Here is a 17,273-nt window from a genome sequence, read left to right as displayed (position 1 = left end):
CACCGAATTGGTCGAATTCACGTCCACAATGTGGGGCAAAATGCTCATTTTGACAACGATAAACACATTTTCTTCCATCTCGACGGTGAAGACGCACCGTTTGTCAAATATCAGGCCACCAACAATTTCCAATAACATATATGCAATTTATATACCCGATTTTTTTGTGCAGTGAGGTTCAATGAACTACATACTACCTGTGCGTTTCGTGTTTTGAAGAGTGTATGTTCACCGAAATGGAACAATGCTTCAACCATACAGCCCTTAAGGAGTGGTATTAAAATACACTCATATTATCATCATCAACAGTCATTAAACGAAGCGGCTTAAATATTCAACCAATGTACCGGCATTGAATCCCACCCGACCCTTATCAAGATATTAATTCAAAATTAAGTTCAATTCAAAATTCTACGCACTATTTTGACATTTTACATTGTCCGGCAAATGACAGTACTTAAATATTCATGAGTGACAGAATATGATTTAACCCCTTTTTTGCAAAATGCCAACTATAAATAGTTCGTGTAAATGTAGCCCCAACTATTCAAAGTGTAGGTAAATATTTATGTTGGTTTGTCGGTTTAACGCCGCACTCGGCAATGTCCTAGCTATATAAGGGCGGTCTGTAAATAGTCGAATCTGGACCAGACAATCCAGTGATTGACATCACGAGCATCGATCCACGCAATTGGCATCACCCAAGTCCGCGACCCTGATCACCGGATCCTGTTAGTCGCCTCTTAAGATAAGTATATACGCTTTGTACGGCAAGCATGGGTTGCTGAAGACCTATTCTACCCGGATCTTTACGGGTCACAAAATACGTGAGATGGTGATGATGAATAACCATACTACATGTAACTACTACTTGCTATTTGGCTTTAGGACGTTGCTCAAAATGCCAATCACAGGTTTGTCTGATTAACTCAATTATACACATACAACCGTGAAATATTTGGAATACTGCTGAATATGGCGTTGAACAAGGAATAAAAATTTCCTTACCTGCCTTACTGCGACCAGCCATCAAGAGTACTGCGACAACGCTGTAAAACATCATGTTGCTGTTAGAGAATATACTGCAAGCAATGTTGAATGTTGAACGTAGCCTTGCGTCATATACTGTCCACGCTTAATTAGTTATTGAGTAATAGTGTATCACTGTGTCAGTTGGTCAGTGGTGGTGGAGACAGTAGGCTTCTGCTGTGCAACACGTTGTCATTGCGGGATAAGGATGATGTAAATGTTACAGATGCTTCAGATGCTCCTACTCCCTATAGGGGCATTCCAACAGCATTGTGTACACCAGAATATTAGTATTATTGTTATTATTTACAAAATAAAAATATAAAATGCAGCATAGAGGGTTTGGGTGATCCTGGCACAGTCAGGATGGTTAGGTTCATCATCAGCTCAGGGCCCTTGTCCCCTCTAAACGCAGCCCAGACAGAGAATCGGACTTCTCCCAGGAAGGGCTGCCTAGTCAAACCCACAGAACGTTTCGGAGAATGTGAAGACTCCCCAACACTGCCGCCTTCTGCATTACCCTGATTGTCAGAAGGACACTATTCCTGGCAGCAAACCCGGGTACTCTCCCAATGTCAACAGATTGGGAGATACCAAACCGAGACCAATGGGGAATCGGACAACTTGGTAACATGGGATGTAAGCGTGACATTTCGAAAGCGAGGTCCGCATATTTGCGATGTTTTTCCTGAATCTTGTAAATCACATATCAATGATTTCATTGGATTTATCAAAAAGGACTACAAGATCAGGTTTGTTGGCCTGGATAAGTCTTAGGCTGTATACGGGCCTATTCCAAAGAATTTTGTATTAATCATTTTCCATGACGCTTTCTACATATTCTGAGTCGTACCATGGATGTCACCTCTGTGTCAAAACAACAAGCATGGCGAAGACGGTAATATAAGGATCGAGCCGCACCGTCATGTCGCTTAAGATTCGTGTTTGTACCAAAGACGGGCATCCACGAACAATGTGTTGGACAGTCTCAATTCATTGTACCACACTACATTTCATATTTACATTTTGATGCAAAATCACATTTTGACGGATTCGAGTGAAAGGTGGCTGGTCTTTAGCAGCAAACAGAAAGCCTTCTGTTTTACTTTACAGGCCAGCTGACCTCATCCCAGCGAAGGTATCTGCAGTGTTGGTACACTGTACATTAACCCGATGCAGTGGTCGTTCAGACAGCCTCTCCCTGGTGCCTATTTGATATGGCACTTCGCTTGGTTGACACTCATTTCTGTACCGTCAAGCAGTACAGAACCTTCAACAAAGCCAACATTGGCATTGAGATTATCCTTGGCTCGCTTAAGAAAACTGTGGAATGCCTTGTTTTCATCATGAATCGTGACATGCTACACATGAGGATTATCAGACAAATAAATGTGAGCAAAGTACACAATACAATTTTATCACGAAGAGCCTCCACGTTAATCAAACCGCTCACTCCCATTATAATTGGTAAACAAAAGCGATTGAGGGAAGAGGTGGTGGGATCTATTGTCGGACATAATTCTTCGTTTGAAGGTGCCAATACCCTGAATTTCTTGTTTCGATAGTAGTAGTAGTAGTAGTAGTAGTAGTAGTTGACAGATTAAAATAGAAATACAGCAGATGGGGTTCGGGAGATCCTGGCAGTCAGGCTTGTTATGCTCGTCATCAGCTCAGGTATTATTATTGTTGTTGTTATTGTTGTTGTTGTCGTGCTCTTATGGATAGTGTTTTGTCATTCTTAATCTTTATGCATCGATCTAAATGTGAAACGGACGAGGTTCTAACTTAAGGCATCAGTTGCCCTGTTAGCACATTTTAAATTCAAGACCATGCGGTTTTTGTCTTACTTAGTGTAGTCTATATCTGTCTTGGCCAAATAAAGTTTCAAGGCGACATCAAGATCTACACTCGATAGTCGACTCTTGGGCTCTTACTGATGTTAACCCACCCACCAGCAAAGGTTGCTGGAGTCGTTTGATTTCTTTGGCTTTGTGCATTCCCAGTGGTACCTGAAGCATTCGCAACAAATCTTTAAAATGATTGCTATCATTCGGCCTTCGTTAATTCTTGTGAAAATGGGTGCATCGGCGTCTTTGTGATGCCGGAAACAATACATTGACGTCGGAAGTTTGCATTACAAATCCTTCCAAAGCCTTGTATTTTGCCATTACATTCATATGACATCGCTGTACACAACAGCCGAATCCAATGATTTTCACTAATATCCTAACGTTCATGCAAAGGATGGACTACTTTAAGAATTAAAATGTTGGTATGCACAAATGAAAAGCCCATGGTGTGTGGGTAAGCAAACGACGAAAAGAGCACAAATTATATAGCAAACGTGTTCTATAATAATGAACCTTTCCATATCAATTTTATAACATGTTCCTTCCATCCATATACTCAAACTATATACTTTTGTTGAAATCAAAATGCAATGGTAATCCTACAAACATTATATTTTTAAGCCCAAATTCAGGTTAGAGCTATGACAACATCTGTACTACCAGGAGGACCCGTGAAGATTCCGGGGTAGAATAGGTCTTCAGCAACCCATGCTTGCCGAAAAAGGTGACTATACTTGTCGTAAAAGCCGACTAACGGGATCGGGTGGTCAAGCTCGCTGACTTGGTTGATGCATGTCATCGATCCCAATGGCGTGGATCGATGCTCATGACATTAATCGCTGTATTGTCTGGTCCAGACTCGATTATTACAGACCGCCGTCATATAGCTGGAATATTGTTGAGTGCGGCGTAAAACAACAAACCAACCAACCAACTACCAGGCAGATGTAAGCAATGAACCCTGGGTCGCCATGCGTTACCTACATTCTCTTATATAACAATTGTCTGTATCAAATATAAATTTTCAATAGATTTCAAGATAACAAGCGTACTCAAACCCCTACTGACTTTGAAATTAAATTCTTGATTACGAAACAAAACTGTAATCCAATTTGAATCCACAACAACACATGTACCCTCAGAATTGTGTCACTTTTAACCCACGGGTCGCTACGTTTCACCAACAATTTCTTATATAATATTTAATTATACCAGGCGAACATGTTCTGTCTATAAAATTACCAAATTCAAATTTCAATTGTGAACTTCTGTCCCAAAACCCCTACTGACTTTACAATTAAACCATTAATACCTTGATTAAGAGCGTAAACTATAAATTCACCCGTCGTTCTCCACGAGAAGACATATTTCAACTGACTGATGCTCAAGATGGTTGGTCTTCTCATTTCCTTGTTGATGCTGCTGGGTTCTACCCAAGGTGAGATGGAACTAAATTGATATCTCTTTCATATTTATATCTGTCTTTATAAAGTTTGAGCCTTCCCTTTTTCTGTGATAGTTATGATTCGTTATGGGTCATAGCATTCGTTTTGTCAAATTGTCACATTGTCCCCAAACAAGCTACAGTCAGCAAAGGAAGACAAGCTTATGACCCCCAGATTCTTTCTTATAACTACATTCATATTTTATCTGTCATGCCATGAGTAGTGTGTCTTTGAAAAGAATACATTCTTTACATTGTTATTCTCACTTCATCTAACGATCACACAGTTTTCATCCACATTTATTTCAGAAGGTCATTCCCTCACTTCTTATTTTTCTTCCAGGACAAAACGTTTTCGTTTCAACAAACCAGATCGCGACAGGTAGAACAACCGGGTCAACGTCGTCTTTCGTGTTCGCTGCTCAAGGACTAGATGCGACCTCCAATTTGGCCGTCGATGGCAACACAAATGGCAACTTCCTCTCAGGCAGCTGCTTCTCCAGTGCCATCGGCGACGACAACCCCGTGTGGTTCGTCGACCTTGGAGCAAACTTCAACATCTACAGCGTCAGGATCTTCAACAGAGGGGACTGCTGTGGTAAGTGTACATCATTCATTGTTTCTACTTATACATTATTACATAGTAAAAGGCGACTAACGGATCGGGTGGTCAGGCTCGCTGACATGGTTGATGCATGTCATCGTATCCCAATCGCGTAGGTCGAAGCTCATAATGTCAATCACTGACTTGTTTGGTACAGACTTGATTATTTACAGACCAGCGTCATATAGCTTGAATATTGCTGAATGCTGCGTTAAACAATGAACAAACAAACAAGCAAACATCGTGAGAATATGTTAATTCCGGGGCGTGAGTCGATTCTACTTCCGGACTCAACAGATACTCCAACTTAAAAAAATCTTTGTGGATAAACCTTTCTGATGACAAACCACAACGACTAACGTGTATAACTATATCAATATGCCTTTCGCATTGCAGCTGAACGTCTCAACAACATCAGGGTCGACATTCTTCAGAACAATCCCTTGACTGGCACCCCGGGAACTGTCCAAACCTGTGGCACCATCGGCAACCCCGGAGGTGTTGGGTTGAGCCAGTCTCGGGAAATTGTATGTCCTTTTCAAACCTACTACTACTATTACTATTACTACTACTACTATTACTACTATTTCTACACCGTCTTCCAAAATGGCCGCTACATCCGTATTACAAAAACAAGCACTGGGGATGCTGAGGGACTACTGACACTGTGTGAGGTTCAAGTCAACGTTGCAACCAATGTTTTCTACCCATACTCCACTGTTGGTGTAGCCAACGCCGGTGTTGCTGATGAAGATACTCCCAAAGTCGGATCTCTTCCTGATGGAGTCACTGTCACCCAGTTCGAGCCCCAAGGAGACATGCACCGTGTCACCATACCCGCTCCCGTAGCCGCCCAGCCAAATGCTCAACAGGAACCGGAACAACATTAACCGGAAGCTGCGTCTGATTGAAGTCGTATTGGTGTTTATTGAAACGACGCCTTACTATTAGAAATCTACTGAGTACTATCACTCGAGCAGTAATAAGATCTCTAAACAAAATTCGTGATTATGTTACATAATTTGAACTGGAGCACCTACGTCTAAAAAAACCCTGTTGTTGTATTCTTGTGTATGTCTCACAAGGCCTTTAACGAAACAAATTCTTATTGAGAATATTCCCCAGGGGAATGAGGACTTTCTGTTCCTATTCATGCAATATGATGTCTTTGTCTCGGTTTTGATTATTTGACTTTGTATTGTCCCTGTCAATAAACACTCTACTGTTCTAATATTAAACAGTTTTATATTCATTTACTCATTTTCCAATGTCACAAGACACTTCGACCACCAGCTGATGACAACACTCTACTCTAATGATAAGGAGCAAGTATAAAGTAGCTCCATCTCTGGCCATTAGCCATTAGGCCTGGGGTCGATTTCAAAAATGGTCACAATAAGTGAAGCCAATTCTTGATGACTCCAAGTGTGACATAAATGAAACAATATTTAGAACGCAATTGTTCAAATCGCAACCTCCCTCTTGTGATATTCGGAGAAATAAAGACAGTGTTAAACCAAACTAACTCACAGAAACACCAAACACACCCCTTTAATCAAGCATTCAATCACTCAAACACTCAGTCAATCACAATAGTGAAGTCCCCTGAACGTCGTAAATAGTGTGACTTGAGTTTAGTTATTTAGTCATTTACAGGACCATGTGTCCACGGAAATTCAAACATTTTCTCAAAATGTAAACAAAAGTGAATATGTTTCTTTTATGCTTGATACATATCAAAGTCAACGCCGGAGAAGCATCAGTCACGATTATCTGCTAAAACATCCAATTGAACGTAAAAGGCAACATAGTATACTTATGTATGAATTGATCACTGACAATCAGTGATGACACCAGCTGTTAAAAAATTGTATGCGTGTCCCGTACTACCGCTACCGTCCGCCACTCGCACAATTTGCTGAAGAAATAAGACATTTCCTGCTATGAATAATATCCGGTACCTTTTGACCAAGCACATATATCTTACACTAACCTCAAGTCACGGTTGTTCACCGAGTACCATCATACTCATCAAATAAGGAGAGAGTTGCTGTGAAATGATATCTACTTTTGTGAGAGGACAGTATGATATCTATGTAACATCTTTCATTATTATACCTCAACAAACAGTTAAGTAATTCCTGAAATATATATACATATATATATAGGATATTAATTTCGTAATGAGCCCAACAATGGCCAAAGCAGGTGATGATGTTTACACAATAAGTCTTGTAACCATATTTTCACATACAAAGCGGAATTAGCCAAATCACAGAAATTTAAGAAAAATATAATCTTAATTCATTACCTAAATGTAAATATAAAACACCAACGCCAATGCCAAAGAATGATCCGCCGAAACAGATTCCGTTGCGGTCAAAAAGCAAAACAGTGGTGAAGATTAGATGAATACTGCACCGGCAATAAGAGATGACACCATGTTTTTGCGTAAAGGGTTAGCATGTCCTGCCCTACCTGTAGCACCCACCGCTCACACAATTTGCATAAAAAGGGAAGGGTTCTTTGTTTCCTAACGCCGCACAGCTGTACTCCCGCCTTACGATCAACAACAAGTCAAGACCAGACAATTCAGTGACAGGATAGACCATTTACTGATTTCGTTGAAACTGAAAACGATTTGTTAACCTTTAAATACGTCTGCTGCCTACAAGTGCATGTATTATGCTGCTTACAAGTAAAGAACATTAAAAAAATATGTTCTTTTCCTTCACAGAAGGTAGATTTAATGTCTCGGGCGAAACATTTCTTTTGTAGTTGCCGAAGCATAATTGATACATGGTACAAACGTTATGATGGATCTCGGTGAAATCTACGACCAGACAGACACATCAGAAAATAATCAGTCTCTATCATCCACCGAAACAGATTTCATTGAGCGCCATAGACAAATGGGTGGTGGAAATTGGATGAATGGATCCCTGAATATCGGTGATGACACCAGGTGTTCACAAAGAGAGTAAGCATGCCCTGCTCTCCAACCACTCACACATTTGCACCAAAGGGGTTCTTTCCCCGACCCCGCAAAACTGTACTCCTACCATACGACCGCCATATGAAAGATGATTAAATCGGAATCCAACTGTAGTTCTACATATTTCTCTTAGGTGTATAGCTTCGGAGAAGAAGAGGCTGTAACATTTTCCGAAATTGAAACTCAGTTTTGTGTTTAACTTAAAAACAGAATAAACAAATATGTCAGTTTCATGAACACATCCAAGTAGTATTATTGATCCTGCACATATTCATGGCGATTCAGATCTGTGGCTTTTATGGAAAAAGGATGGGTTAGAAGCATACTACAAATTACTAACTTTTGAAATAATGATATGATATCAAGGGTTTCTACACAAAATTTTATATCGTGACACTGCAAACGACTTATAAAGAAAATTAAGCCTCCACATAAGCACATAAATCTACATGTTGAACATTCTGTATTTTGAACGCTATTAGCCTTCATCTCTTCTTAATAAAATTCAATAAATTAAAAAAAGAGATTGAGCAACAACTATTCATTCTTTTTCATATATCCATTAACCCATACTATTCAGTAGGCTATATATATATATGATAAATAAATGTGGTCTTAGATAGGAATTTTAATAAGAATTATCATAAAATCCAATATTTGACGTCCACATTTTTAAAAAGTCCTTTAAAATTGTATTGATCGTCAGCAGTCCATGGAATCTGTAACATTTTCCAACTTTGAAGATTTAACGTTGAAACAACAATGGAATTGGTCGCTTAAAATTAAAACAAAAGTTCTTTGGTAAAAACTTTAAGGCAAATATGGCACTATTTAACGCTTGAGATGTATTGCTTATGGAACTTTGGAACTTGGTTGCTCGATGTCACAAACCAGCAATCAACAAAATAAATCTTAAACAAAATTGAATGTTCCATTCATCTCCTATGCTCGAACTGCAGTGTTAATCCCATAAACATTTCTACACCCAATTTCAGATAGGAACTGTCACAACACATGTTCTCTCAGGACTGTGTCAGCTATAGCCCTTGTGTTGCCACGTTTCACCAACATTGTCTTATGTAATATATAATTATACCACGCGAACACGTTCTGTCTGTATAAAATTAGGATTCTCATTAAACCTTTCAAATTTGAACTTCTGTACCAAAACCCCTACTGGTTTTAAAATTAAACCATCAATTTCTTGATTAAGAAAGGAAACTATAAATTCCCCTGTCTTTCTCCACTAGAAGACATATCTCAACTGACTGATGTTCAAGATGGTTGGTCTTCTCATTTCCTTGTTGATGCTGTTGGATTCTACCCAAGGTGAGATAGAACTACATTTATATCCCTTTTATATTTATATCTGTCTATATCTGGCTTTTTTAGTTTGAGCCTTCGACCCGTGAAGATCCGGGATAGAATATGCTGCAGCAACCCATGCTTGGCATGAAAAGCGACTATGCTTGTCTTAAGAGGCGGCTAACGGGATCGGGTGGTCAGGTTCGCTGAATTGTGTAGATCGATGCTCGTGATGTCAATCATTGATTTTCTAGTCAGGATTCGTTTATTTACAGAATATTGCTGAGTATGGTATTAAACAACAAACGAAATACATAGTTTGAGTTTCAAGTTAATTGATTCGTTATGGGTCATAGCATTCATTTTGTCAAGTCTATGTCTCGAAACAATATACACTTCAGTCAGCGATGGAAGATTGGCTAAGGACCACCAGATTCTTGTATATTACTATAGTTAATCGGCCATGCCATGAGTAGAATATGTCGCAAAAGCACGTATACTTCAGTCAGTTTAGGAACCATGTCATTCTTACTTCATGTAACCATCATTCCGTTTTCATACACATTTTACTTCACAAAGTCATTCCTTCACTTCTTATATTTCTTGCAGGACAAAACGTTTTCGTCTCAACAAGCCAGATTGCGACGGGTAGATCAACGGGGTCAACATCGTCTTTCGTGTTCGCCGCTCAAGGACTAGATGCGACCTCCAATTTGGCCGTCGATGGCAACACAAATGGCAACTTCCTCTCAGGCAGCTGCTTCTCCAGTGCCATCGGCGACGACAACCCCGTGTGGTTCGTCGACCTTGGAGCAAACTTCAACATCTACAGCGTCAGGATCTTCAACAGAGGAGACTGCTGTGGTAAGTGTGCATTGTGGCATTCACTGTATCCTCTGTCATTATTACGTCATGGAAAATTCATGAGTACCTGTTGATTGCGGATTTAGATTCAACGAGCTCGTAGTGTGCGAGTCGATTCTACTTCCGGACTCAACAGATTCGATTCGATTATGGTTGATGTTTATTTTTTCTATCATTTCGCATAAGCGACTATACTTGCTTCAGTTTTATTTGTATGGTGAATGGCTGACTTAGAATCAACTGAATCAATAATAGCGTTGTTAATGGTTTAAACAGAGTTACTTCAAACTGGTCATTTGAAAATCTATTCCTTAAACCTCCCACTTGCTGTAGTATTAAAGTGACAATATATAGAGAAAGTGCCTCCCCTATTTGTGTGGATAACCTTGATGATAACATACCACAACGACTAACGTGTATAACTATATCAATATGCCTTTCGCATTGCAGCTGAACGTCTCAACAACATCAGGGTCGACATTCTTCAGAACAATCCCTTGACTGGCACCCCGGGAACTGTCCAAACCTGTGGCACCATCGGCAACCCCGGAGGTGTTGGGTTGAGCCAGTCTCGGGAAATTGTATGTCCTTTTCAAACCTACTACTACTATTACTATTACTACTACTACTATTACTACTATTTCTACACCGTCTTCCAAAATGGCCGCTACATCCGTATTACAAAAACAAGCACTGGGGATGCTGAGGGACTACTGACACTGTGTGAGGTTCAAGTCAACGTTGCAACCAACGTCTTCTACCCATACTCCACTGTTGGTGTGGCCAACGCTGGTGTTGCTGATGAAGATACTCCCAAAGTCGGATCTCTTCCTGATGGAGTCACTGTCACCCAGTTCGAGCCCCAGGGAGACATGCACCGCGTTACCGTACCCGCTCCTGTAGCCGCCCAGCCAAATGCTCAACAGGAACCGGAACAACATCAACCGGAAGCTGCGTCTGATTGAACTCGTATTAGTGTTTATTGAAACGACGCCTTACTATTAGAAATCTACTGAGTACTATCTCTCGAGCAGTAATGAGATCTCTAACAAAATTCGTGATTATGTTACATAATTTGAACTGGAGCACCTACGTCTAAACAAACCTGATGTTGTATCCTAGTGGATGTGTCACAAGGCCTTTAACGAAACAAATTCTTATTGAGAATATTTCCCAGGAGAATGAGGACTTTCTGTTCCTATTCATGCAATATGATGTCTTTGTCTCAGTTTTGATGATTTGACTTTGTATTGTCCCTGTCAATAAACCCTCTGCTATTCTAATATGAAACAGTTTTATATTCATTTACTCATTTTCCAATGTCACAAGACACTTCGACCACCAGCTGATGACAACACTCTACTCTAATGATAAGGAGCAAGTATTAAAGTAGCACCTTCACTGGCCATAAGCCATTAGGCTTGGGGTCGATTTAAAAAAATGGGCACAATGAGTGAAGCCAATTCTTGATGACTCCAAGTGTGACATAAATGAAACAATGTTTAGAACACAACTATTCAAATCGCTACCTCCCTCTTGTGATAATCGGAGAAATAAAGAAAGTGTAAAACCAAACTAACTCACAGAAACACCAAACACACCCACTTAATCAAGCATTCAATCACTCAAACACTCAGTCAATCACAATAGTGAAGTCCCCTGAACGTCGTAAATAGTGTGACTTGAGTTTAGTTATTTAGTCATTTACAGGACCATGTGTCCACGGAAATTCAAACATTTTCTCAAAATGTAAACAAAAGTGAGTATGTTTCTTTTATGCTTGATACATATCAAAGTCAACGCCGGAGAAGCATCAGTCACGATTATCTGCTAAAACATCCAATTGAACGTAAAAGGCAACATAGTATACTTATGTATGAATTGATCACTGACAATCAGTGATGACACCAGCTGTTAAAAAATTGTATGCGTGTCCCGCACTACCGCTACCGTCCGCCACTCACACAATTTGCTGAAGAAGTAAGACATTTCCTGCTATGAATAATATCCGGTACCTTTTGAACAAGCACATATATCTTACACTAACCTCAAGTCACGGTTGTTCACCGAGTACCATCATACTCATCAAATAAGGAGAGAGTTGCTGTGAAATGATATCTACTTTTGTGAGAGGACAGTATGATATCTATGTAACATCTTTCATTATTATACCTCAACAAACAGTTAAGTAATTCCTGAAATATATATACATATATATATAGGATATTAATTTCGTAATGAGCCCAACAATGGCCAAAGCAGGTGATGATGTTTACACAATAAGTCTTGTAACCATATTTTCACATACAAAACGGAATTAGCCAAATCACAGAAATTTAAGAAAAATATAATCTTAATTCATTACCTAAATGTAAATATAAAACACCAACGCCAATGCCAAAAAATGATCCGCCGAAACAGATTCCGTTGCGGTCAAAAAGCAAAACAGTGGTGAAGATTAGATGAATACTGCACCGGCAATAAGAGATGACACCATGTTTTTGCGTAAAGGGTTAGCATGTCCTGCCCTACCGGTAGCACCCACCGCTCACACAATTTGCATAAAAAGGGAAGGGTTCTTTGTTTCCTAACGCCGCACAGCTGTACTCCCGCCTTACGACGGCGGACTGGAAACAATCGAGTCATGACCAGACAATCCAGTGACAGGATAGACCATTTACTGATTTCGTTGAAACTGAAAATGATTTGTTAACCTTTAAATACGTCTGCTGCCTACAAGTGCATGTATTATGCTGCTTACAAGTAAAGAACATTAAAAAAATATGTTCTTTTCTTTCACAGAAGGTAGATTTAATGTCTCGGGCGAAACATTTCTTTTGTAGTTGCCGAAGCATAATTGATACATGGTACAAACGTTATGATGGATCTCGGTGAAATCTACGACCAGACAGACACATCAGAAAATAATCAGTCTCTATCATCCACCGAAACAGATTTCATTGAGCGCCATAGACAAATGGGTGGTGGAAATTGGATGAATGGATCCCTGAATATCGGTGATGACACCAGGTGTTCACAAAGAGAGTAAGCATGCCCTGATCTCCCACCACTCACACATTTGCACCAAAGGAAGTGTTTGTTCTTTCCCCGACCCCGCAAAACTGTACTCCTACCATACGACCGCCATATGAAAGATGATTAAATCGGAATCCAACTGTAGTTCTACATATTTCTCTTAGGTGTATAGCTTCGGAGAAGAAGAGGCTGTAACATTTTCCGAAATTGAAACTCAGTTTTGTGTTTAACTGAAAAACAGAATAAACAAATATGTCAGTTTCATGAACACATCCAAGTAGTATTATTGATCCTGCACATATTCATGGCGATTCAGATCTGTGGCTTTTATGGAAAAAGGATGGGTTAGAAGCATCCTACAAATTACTAACTTTTGAAATAATGATATGATATCAAGGGTTTCTACACAAAATTGTATATCGTGACACTGCAAACGACTTATAAAGAAAATTAAGCCTCCACATAAGCACATAAATCTACATGTTGAACATTCTGTATTTTGAACGCAATTAGCCTTCATCTCTTCTTAATAAAATTCAATAAATTAAAAAAGAGATTGAGCAACAATTATTCATTCTTTTTCATATATCCATTAACCCATACTATTCAGTAGGCTAAATATATATATGATAAATAAATGTGGTCTTAGATAGGAATTTTAATAAGAATTATCATAAAATCCAATATTTGACGTACACATTTTTAAAAAGTTCTTTAAAATTGTATTGATCGTCAGCAGTCCATGGAATCTGTAACATTTTCCAACTTTGAAGATTTAACGTTGAAGCAACAATGGAATTGGTTGCTTAAAATTAAAACAAAAGTTCTTTGGTAAAAACTTTAAGGCAAATATGGTACTATTTAACGCTTGAGATGTATTGTTTATGGAACTTTGGAACTTGGTTGCTCGATGTCACAAACCAGCAATCAACAAAATAAATCTTAAACAAAATTGAATGTTCCATTCATCTCCTATGCTCGAACTGCAGTGTTAATCCCATAAACATTTCTACACCCAATTTCAGATAGGAACTGTCACAACACATGTTCTCTCAGGACTGTGTCAGCTATAGCCCTTGTGTTGCCACGTTTCACCAACATTGTCTTATGTAATATATAATTATACCACGCGAACACGTTCTGTCTGTATAAAATTAGGATTCTCATTAAACCTTTCAAATTTGAACTTCTGTACCAAAACCCCTACTGGTTTTAAAATTAAACCATCAATTTCTTGATTAAGAAAGGAAACTATAAATTCCCCTGTCTTTCTCCACTAGAAGACATATCTCAACTGACTGATGTTCAAGATGGTTGGTCTTCTCATTTCCCTGTTGATGCTGTTGGATTCTACCCAAGGTGAGATAGAACTACATTTATATCCCTTTTATATTTATATCTGTCTATATCTGGCTTTTTTAGTTTGAGCCTTCGACCCGTGAAGATCCGGGATAGAATATGCTGCAGCAAACCATGCTTGGCATAAAAAGCGACTATGCTTGTCTTAAGAGGCGGCTAACGGGATCGGGTGGTCAGGTTCGCTGAATTGTGTAGATCGATGCTCGTGATGTCAATCATTGATTTTCTAGTCAGGATTCGTTTATTTACAGAATATTGCTGAGTATGGTATTAAACAACAAACGAAATACATAGTTTGAGTTTCAAGTTAATTGATTCGTTATGGGTCATAGCAACATTTTGTCAAGACTATGTCTCGAAACAATATACACTTCAGTCAGCAATGGAAGATTGGCTAAGGACCACCAGATTCTTGTATATTACTATAGTTTATCGGTCATGCAATGAGTAGAATATGTCGCAAAAGCACGTGTACTTCAGTCAGTTTAGGAACCATGTCATTCTTACTTCATGTAACCATCATTCCGTTTTCATACACATTTTACTTCAGAAAGTCATTCCTTCACTTCTTATATTTCTTGCAGGACAAAACGTTTTCGTCTCAACAAGCCAGATTGCGACGGGTAGATCAACGGGGTCAACATCGTCTTTCGTGTTCGCCGCTCAAGGACTAGATGCGACCTCCAATTTGGCCGTCGATGGCAACACAAATGGCAACTTCCTCTCAGGCAGCTGCTTCTCCAGTGCCATCGGCGACGACAACCCCGTGTGGTTCGTCGACCTTGGAGCAAACTTCAACATCTACAGCGTCAGGATCTTCAACAGAGGAGACTGCTGTGGTAAGTGTGCATTGTGGCATTCACTGTATCCTCTGTCTTTATCACGTCGTGGAAAATTCATGAGTACCTGTTGATTGCGGATGTAGATTCAACGAGCACGTAGTGTGCGAGTCGATTCTACTTCCGGACTCAACAGATTCGATTCGATTATGGTTGATGTTTATTTTTTCTATCATTTTGCATAAGCGACTATACTTGCTTCAGTTTTATTTGTATGGTGAATGGCTGACTTAGAATCAACTGAATCAATAATAGCGTTGTTAATGGTTTAAACAGAGTTACTTCAAACTGGTCATTTGAAAATCTATTCCTTAAACCTCCCACTTGCTGTAGTATTAAAGTGACAATATATAGAGAAAGTGTGTGGATAACCTTGATGATGACATACCATAACGACTAACGTGTATAACTATATCAATATGCCTCTCGCATTGCAGCTGAACGTCTCAACAACATCAGGGTCGACATTCTTCAGAACAATCCCTTGACTGGCACCCCGGGAACTGTCCAAACTTGTGGCACCATCGGCAACCCCGGAGGTGTTGGGTTGAGCCAGTCTCGGGAAATTGTATGTCCTTTTCAAACCTACTACTACTATTACTATTACTACTACTACTATTACTACTATTTCTACACCGTCTTCCAAAATGGCCGATACATCCGTATTACAAAAACAAGCACTGGGGATGCTGAGGGACTACTGACACTGTGTGAGGTTCAAGTCAACGTTGCAACCAACGTCTTCTACCCATACTCCACTGTTGGTGTGGCCAACGCTGGTGTTGCTGATGAAGATACTCCCAAAGTCGGATCTCTTCCTGATGGAGTCACTGTCACCCAGTTCGAGCCCCAAGGAGACATGCACCGTGTCACCATACCCGCTCCCGTAGCCGCCCAGCCAAATGCTCAACAGGAACCGGAACAACATTAACCGGAAGCTGCGTCTGATTGAACTCGTATTGGTGTTTATTGAAACGACGCCTTACTATTAGAAATCTACTGAGTACTATCACTCGAGCAGTAATGAGATCTCTAAACAAAATTCGTGATTATGTTACATAATTTGAACTGGAGCACCTACGTCTAAGAAACCCTGATGTTGTATCCTAGTGGATGTGTCACAAGGCCTTTAACGAAACAAATTCTTATTGAGAATATTTCCCAGGAGAATGAGGACTTTCTGTTCCTATTCATGCAATATGATGTCTTTGTCTCGGTTTTGATGATTTGACTTTGTATTATCCCTGTCAATAAACCCTCTGCTATTCTAATATTAAACAGTTTTATATTCATTTACTCATTTTCCAATGTCACAAGACACTTCGACCACCAGCTGATCATGATGACAACACTCTACTCTAATGATAAGGAGCAAGTATTAAAGTAGCACCTTCACTGGCCAAAAGCCATTAGGCTTGGGGTCGATTTAAAAAAATGGGCACAATGAGTGAAGCCAATTCTTGATGACTCCAAGTGTGACATAAATGAAACAATGTTTAGAACACAACTATTCAAATCGCTACCTCCCTCTTGTGATAATCGGAGAAATAAAGAAAGTGTAAAACCAAACTAACTCACAGAAACACCAAACACACCCACTTAATCAAGCATTCAATCACTCAAACACTCAGTCAATCACAATAGTGAAGTCCCCTGAACGTCGTAAATAGTGTGACTTGAGTTTAGTTATTTCGTCATTTACAGGACTATGTGTCCACGGAAATTCAAACATTTTCTCAAAATGTAAACAAAAGTGAGTATGTTTCTTTTATGCTTGATACATATCAAAGTCAACGCCGGAGAAGCATCAGTCACGATTATCTGCTAAAACATCCAATTGAACGTAAAAGGCAACATAGTATACTTATGTATGAATTGATCACTGACAATCAGTGATGACACCAGCTGTTAAAAAATTGTATGCGTGTCCCGTACTACCGCTACCGTC

General features: G+C 39.5%; 3 protein-coding genes across 3 annotated transcripts; all 3 read left to right on the top strand.

The window, feature by feature from the left end:
• The first annotated feature begins 4,268 nt into the window (after nt 1-4,268).
• Nucleotides 4,269-5,817, top strand: LOC139459016 (fucolectin-like). The gene is made up of 3 exons (XM_071240457.1): nt 4,269-4,317; nt 4,667-4,921; nt 5,324-5,817. Exons 1-3 carry the CDS (start codon nt 4,269-4,271, stop codon nt 5,815-5,817), a joined length of 798 nt encoding a protein of 265 aa, XP_071096558.1.
• A 3,385-nt stretch (nt 5,818-9,202) lies between these two features.
• Nucleotides 9,203-11,056, top strand: LOC139458495 (fucolectin-like). The gene is made up of 3 exons (XM_071239932.1): nt 9,203-9,251; nt 9,837-10,091; nt 10,542-11,056. Exons 1-3 carry the CDS (start codon nt 9,203-9,205, stop codon nt 11,054-11,056), a joined length of 819 nt encoding a protein of 272 aa, XP_071096033.1.
• A 3,381-nt stretch (nt 11,057-14,437) lies between these two features.
• On the top strand, nt 14,438-16,256 carry LOC139459018 (fucolectin-like). Its single transcript, XM_071240459.1, has 3 exons — nt 14,438-14,486; nt 15,071-15,325; nt 15,763-16,256. The coding sequence occupies exons 1-3, from the start codon at nt 14,438-14,440 to the stop codon at nt 16,254-16,256; spliced, it is 798 nt and encodes a 265-aa protein (XP_071096560.1).
• The last annotated feature ends 1,017 nt before the right edge of the window (nt 16,257-17,273 follow it).

The sequence above is a fragment of the Haliotis cracherodii genome, unplaced genomic scaffold (assembly GCF_022045235.1).
Source record: "Haliotis cracherodii isolate W230 unplaced genomic scaffold, xgHalCrac1.p SCAF_13, whole genome shotgun sequence".
Taxonomy (NCBI): Eukaryota; Metazoa; Mollusca; class Gastropoda; order Lepetellida; family Haliotidae; genus Haliotis; species Haliotis cracherodii.
Note: the sequence above shows the minus strand (reverse complement) of the source record. Positions and strands in the feature narration are given on the sequence as shown.

Excerpts from the sequence above, each read along its gene's own strand:
- LOC139459016 (XM_071240457.1), top strand. The coding sequence starts at position 4,269 with ATGGTTGGTCTTCTCATTTCCTTGTTGATGCTGCTGGGTTCTACCCAA. Across the intron at positions 4,318-4,666 it reads GCTGCTGGGTTCTACCCAAG|GACAAAACGTTTTCGTTTCA; the intron begins GTGAGATGGAAC and ends TTTTTCTTCCAG. Across the intron at positions 4,922-5,323 it reads CAACAGAGGGGACTGCTGTG|CTGAACGTCTCAACAACATC; the intron begins GTAAGTGTACAT and ends TTCGCATTGCAG.
- LOC139458495 (XM_071239932.1), top strand. The coding sequence starts at position 9,203 with ATGGTTGGTCTTCTCATTTCCTTGTTGATGCTGTTGGATTCTACCCAA. Across the intron at positions 9,252-9,836 it reads GCTGTTGGATTCTACCCAAG|GACAAAACGTTTTCGTCTCA; the intron begins GTGAGATAGAAC and ends TATTTCTTGCAG. Across the intron at positions 10,092-10,541 it reads CAACAGAGGAGACTGCTGTG|CTGAACGTCTCAACAACATC; the intron begins GTAAGTGTGCAT and ends TTCGCATTGCAG.
- LOC139459018 (XM_071240459.1), top strand. The coding sequence starts at position 14,438 with ATGGTTGGTCTTCTCATTTCCCTGTTGATGCTGTTGGATTCTACCCAA. Across the intron at positions 14,487-15,070 it reads GCTGTTGGATTCTACCCAAG|GACAAAACGTTTTCGTCTCA; the intron begins GTGAGATAGAAC and ends TATTTCTTGCAG. Across the intron at positions 15,326-15,762 it reads CAACAGAGGAGACTGCTGTG|CTGAACGTCTCAACAACATC; the intron begins GTAAGTGTGCAT and ends CTCGCATTGCAG.